At 38.2% G+C, this 5,698-nt stretch overlaps 1 protein-coding gene across 9 annotated transcripts in view; it reads left to right on the forward strand.

The window, feature by feature from the left end:
• Window positions 1–5,698, forward strand: part of LOC106875898 (uncharacterized) — an 80,862-nt gene that overhangs the window by 66,828 nt on the left and 8,336 nt on the right. For all 9 annotated transcript variants that reach the window (XM_052976403.1, XM_014924204.2, XM_014924206.2 and 6 more), the window contains one exon: window positions 1,123–2,593. In XM_052976403.1, the coding sequence (XP_052832363.1) occupies window positions 1,123–2,593 (1,471 nt within the window). The remainder of the gene's footprint in view (window positions 1–1,122; window positions 2,594–5,698) is intronic.

The following is a 5,698-nucleotide window of genomic DNA, read 5'->3' on the forward strand; positions in this document are numbered from 1 at the left end:
TTTCATGAGCCAAAATAGAAACGGGGTGGGGGAATGATTCCAAAAGGAAAAATAATTAACCCAAGGAGCAGCAGCAACACATTTCAACAGAAAATAATAACAATAACAACAACAACAATAATAATAATAATAATAATAATAATAATAATAACGAAAATAATAATAACAATAATAATAAGGGGTTTCAGGAGAAAGGTTAAGTCAATTACATTGACCCCAGTACTTAACTGGTATTTATTTTATTGACCCAAAAAGGGGACTCACACACACATAAGAACCAACAGTGTAAACAATTATTGTTGCAGGAATTCAAAGGAGATGGTGTGCACTGTTGAGAGCAGGTCTAAATGTTTATGGTACCCAAATTTAGGGTTTAATTTTCATTAGGGCCGACCTTCTCTTTCATCCATTACCATTGTATTCATTTAATGGACTCAGCCAGGTAAAGAGATGCTGCAAAGTTAGTCTAAGGATTTAAGAAGGACATGAGAAATGAACTAACGAGTTTGATGAGGTGAACACAATAACAAACACTGTCGGTTGGCATGTTGTTTGAGCCCTTTTAGGGAGCAGATGTCATCAACACTTTTTCTTTCCATTGTTTTCAACTCTGGACTGTCTTTTCTACTTCTCTCCAGATGGATCCCTGTGTTTTCAACTCTTCCACATTAGCATGCCTCTTATGTTTCCCTGAAGAATTCCCTTCCAGATTTTGTTGGTTTTGAATTGTCTTTGATGCTTCCGTAGCTTTGCTTTTTACCAGGTAGGAGTCTTGGCCCTATACAAACTTGTTTTTACCCCTGGGAAAAAGTGGTCCACATTAGTCTCACCTCTATCAGCATTTGGGGGGAAAAGACTCTTAACAGGAGCTTGTACTCTGCTGGGATAGCTCTCAAGGTCATTGAAGCCTGCAAATCCCCCACACACAACAAACAAGGACTTGACCTTGTGGAGATAGACATGTAGACATTATAAAATTTATAAGAACAGTAAAATGGCCTAAATGGATAGTTAAAATGGACAGAAAATCCAAGGAAATTTGCAGTAAGGATTGGTTATAGGAATTGCAAACAAAAATAATCTGTGACAAAACTGATTTGTGTTTTTTGTTTCTCTTTTCAGGAATCTGTTGACAGTGTTTTTCACAAGGAAGAAATGGGTCATGGTTACTCAAGCCATGACTTACCAGCCGCTCACTATACCCCCGATACGGGAGTTAGCTTTCTCTTAGATTCTCGTAAAGAAATACCAAACCAAGAAGCTGTACATATATCAGAGACCCCAGTTAGGCACCGCAAGTTGGGACCAATTACTCCTTCAAAAGACTGCTGCAAACCTGAAAATTCTACTGTTGATTCCGACATGAAATTGCTTCTGACTGATGAAAGATGGTTAGAAGCTGCCAGTGGTGGTGGTGGGCATCAGTCACAGGACGATGACTGCAGCATTAGTTCATGTCCACAATCATTCACATCATCGTTGGTGGGTAATTACAGCCCACGTTCACTGAGGGAACGGAATCTGGTGATCGAAAACGACACTGACCGATCAGAAAAGACCAGAAGTACAAATAATTCACCAAATAAAGAAAACCCATTACCAAAGAATCCTCACAATGACAAGGTTAACATTAGTAAAAACTTGAAAGAAAGCAGTGTTTTGTTGACTCCACCATCTGAAGAGGACTCCCCTTCCTCACCTTATCAACCTCTAATAAAAAAAACAAAATTGTTAGAAGCTGATTCTGACAAAGAGGATGATAGTTCCGGAAGTACAAAAAATTATTTGAACTATAACATTAGAGAGTCTCCTGATGATGACAATGACAATAGCATCTTTAGTGAGTTATCATTCTCATCAAAGAGCTTGAGTCCTCCTTCCAGACGGGACTGGAGTTTAGATGACGAAGAAAAAGATTTGTTGTCGCCACTATGTCACTCATCCAGTTTTGACCAATTTCCACAACTCCTGCTGCGACGGTTACGTGAATGTAAAAGTGTCTCCCCAGAATCTAACAGATCGATAACATCAGAGGATTGTCTCAGTCCAGACAGTCAAATAGAAGGAATTGTCCTTGAGCGCTGTGACAGCATCGATTCATCTATATTTGAGATAATTAACGATGTACCACAACAAATTGAAAAAGATGAGGTTTTGCGATTCCACGGCATCGAGGACGAACTACAAGATTTAAATGATGAAATGGATGACTTAATGTCTGGTCTTTCTAATTTAAAATCTAAATGTTCAGGAATTAATCCTGAAGCAACAGACTTACAGAGACAGATGCTTCTATCTGAACAAGCATACAATGCTTTACAGAAAGCGCGGTCCCACTGTGCAAAGAGGCCTGGGAGTTTAACTCCGGATTCTTCAATAGGGGACTTGCAATCACCAGCAGATAACTTTTTGTCTTGGGACATGACAGATTTCCAACTTGATGGTTTATCTTATGACAATGAATCCAACGTGATTGGTATCTTAAATGAGCAAAATTATGTGCCTTTTTCTGTGGACTCAGACAATAACTTTGACTTGTCTACACTCCAACATCCATTCCACAGTGATAATCAATACTATTCAGTTACTGAAGGTGAGTGATGTCTAATGCTGTCCTACTTCTCTTCTCTGCTTTGCTCTCATTCGCCAGACATTACTTTTTTTTAAAATTGCTGTTGTTCATTTACTTAATGCCCTATCACAGAACAAAATGATCTCTCTTTATCTATTCAAGGATTATATGACCAAATACATAAACTGTACATATGATCAATTTCTCGTTTATCTTGGCATATTATTTTTAAGTGAGAGATGAGATTCTTTTCCAGCTGAAGACAACAATATGGTAACAAATTAGTTCGATAACATAATTACCAGCATTATCTCTTCGTAGAGAATTCTAAAAAAAATTATTATAAATATAAATGTATTTACAGGGTGCAGTGAATAAACTGTCGTCTAAATTGGAAATAACACTGACATCTCATTTTAACAGATATATTTACCAAAATTACATAAAAATATCTTGAAATATTAAAGAGTAAATTTATTCAAGAAAATCGCCATTGGCTTCAATCATGGCCTCCAGACCACTTCGGAATCTCCTGCAACTCTTCTGGATGGTCTCCTTGTCTAAGTTGGTGAATGCTGCCATAATCTCTGCCTTCAGTTCATCTTTGGTGTTACAAGGAATGTTGTTGGTCTTTCACTCAACTGTGCCCCACACATAATAATCAAGGGGGTTGCAGTGTGAGTAGTTAGGTGGCCAGATGTTAGGGGTGATGTGGTTGCAGAAATTGTCTGACAGCCATGACTGGGTTCTCTTGCTTGTGTGGCATGGTGCAGAGTCCTGTTGCCGGACATAGGGTCTTCCAGCAGCCAACCTCTTGACACAGGGCAGCACTACCTCCTCCAGTCACTTGATGTAGGTCTCCATACAATCAAAGACACTTGCTCAAGGTCCTACACAGTGATATGGAACCTGACACCACCTGATAATGAAGTGACCTCCATGTCCACATTGAAGCCATGCTTGTTTAAGAGTTAAATGTCTTTGCTGAAGACACCACAGTCGCTGTGGAGGAGAAATGATTGAGCATTGAATAACCCAACCAGCTTTCATATTCATTTATACTTTAAATTCATTATTCACAATTCAGAGATTTATTCAGACACGGTAATTAAATGCTGGATTGCTGTGAATTGAAAAGTCATCATAACCACTTCACTCTACAATGTCACAAAAACCATTTTAATTGCTTCACCTGGAAAAAAGAATATTAAAGATTATTACCACACCTCTTTTACAGTTGAGTTGAAGTGCTTATGTAGGACATGCAAGATAATTTATCCCACTCAAATAATTAGCATAACATAAAGCGTAGTTCAGTCATTGTGTAATGATAAAATTATAATGATTAAGACATGAGTATTAACAAAGAAATTAAGCAATATGGGCTGAACAAAGTTGATAGTTTCATTTTGTTATATTAAAAGCCATATAAAAACCATACCAAAACTGACCTTATGCCAACCACTCCAAGAATGTAGTGGGTGCTTTTTACGTGCCACCAGCACAAGGGCCAATCAGGCAGCACTGGCAACAACCACAGTTGAATGGTGTATTTTACATGGCACTGGCACGGGAGGCACTCAAATGGTGCTTTTTACCTGCCACCAACACATGCATACATTTACATACTTACATATGTGTGTGTGTGTATATACTTATATATATATATATATATATATATATATATGTGTGTGTGCATTTACAACAGGTTTCTTCTTTTTTCTTTCTACCAACTCCATTTCCAAGGCTTTGGTTGGCTTGGAGTTATGGTAGAAGACACTTGCTCAAGATGTCATGCAGAGTCATTGGACCCCGCAAGACTATATGGTTTGAAAGCAAGCTTCCTAACCACACAGCCATGCATGAGGTTATACCACACCTGTGCCTATACCACACCTGTGCCTATACTACACCTGCGTCTATCTAGCTTGTTAATAAAGCTGAAACGGTTCAGTTATTAAAAACCTGCCACACATCAGTATCAACTCACCCACACATTCTTGTTTTCATTTCTTTCTTCCTCGATTTATCAATCTTTACTCTGAACTTAAGTCTTCAGTCAATGCTTTTATTGAATATCTTTGAGACAGGAGTGCATGCAGTATGCTCTTTTGCCATTGTTCTTCCTTACTTCTGTTTACCACTTGCTCACCCCATGAGAAGAAAAGTGCACATGAATACACAAACACAATAACATGTTTACAAGTTATATGCTTTCACATACATTTATGACTGCTTGTCAATTTTAGCTCAGTCAGTTTGACCTTGTTTAGCTACCACTGACCTTTAGCTGTAATTCTATTGGCTAAAAATTACAACTACCAAAACTGCTTAAATATATTTAGATTGGTTAAAACCCGCTTGAAGTAGTTAGAAAATCTAGGAAAAAAACTAAATAGCTGAAAGTCTTCAGAGAAGAAGCCACCTCACCTTTGTGTAAATGTTTTGGCCCTTAATTCCTTATGTTCTAAGGGAGCCAGGCTGGGCTGCATCCTTGTCGTCACTCCTTGGTACTCCTCTGCTGCTACTTGTCTGCATTGCAACCTTCCTGGAAAGTTAAGGTGCCCTCAACCTATGTTGCAATCGGTACCAAAACCTAAATCTACCTTAGCAGAGACTAAACACATGAAAGATTTCAGCCAATCAAATTACTTACTGCTTTGGCACATTTGGCAATCTCGTGAACAAGCATCTGAACTTCTTTCGTATTATAAAAAAGAGCTTTTCTAACATGTCTTTAAAGTTTATTTTCTGTCTCAGCCGGTCACTGCGCTTGGCTGAGAAATGGAATCTAAGACTTATCTTCAGATGAGTTGCAGGGCACCTGGCCACTGTATACAATAAGTTCATTATTATTATTATTATTGTTATTTTTATCATCATCGTCATCATCATCATTTTAACATCTACTTTTCCATGCTTGCATGGGTCAAATGAAGTTTGTTGAGGTATGATTTTTTTATGGCCAGATACCCACCCCATAGCCAGACATGTTCTTACAGCATATTGGGAGTAAATGACACTGCTTGTATAACAGTGATACTCGTTTACAACTTTTAAACAATGACAAGGCAAAGAGACAAACACAGAGAGAGACAGTCACACACACACACACACACACATACA

Source organism: Octopus bimaculoides, chromosome 24, assembly GCF_001194135.2.
Source record: "Octopus bimaculoides isolate UCB-OBI-ISO-001 chromosome 24, ASM119413v2, whole genome shotgun sequence".
In the NCBI taxonomy this organism is placed as follows: Eukaryota; Metazoa; Mollusca; class Cephalopoda; order Octopoda; family Octopodidae; genus Octopus; species Octopus bimaculoides.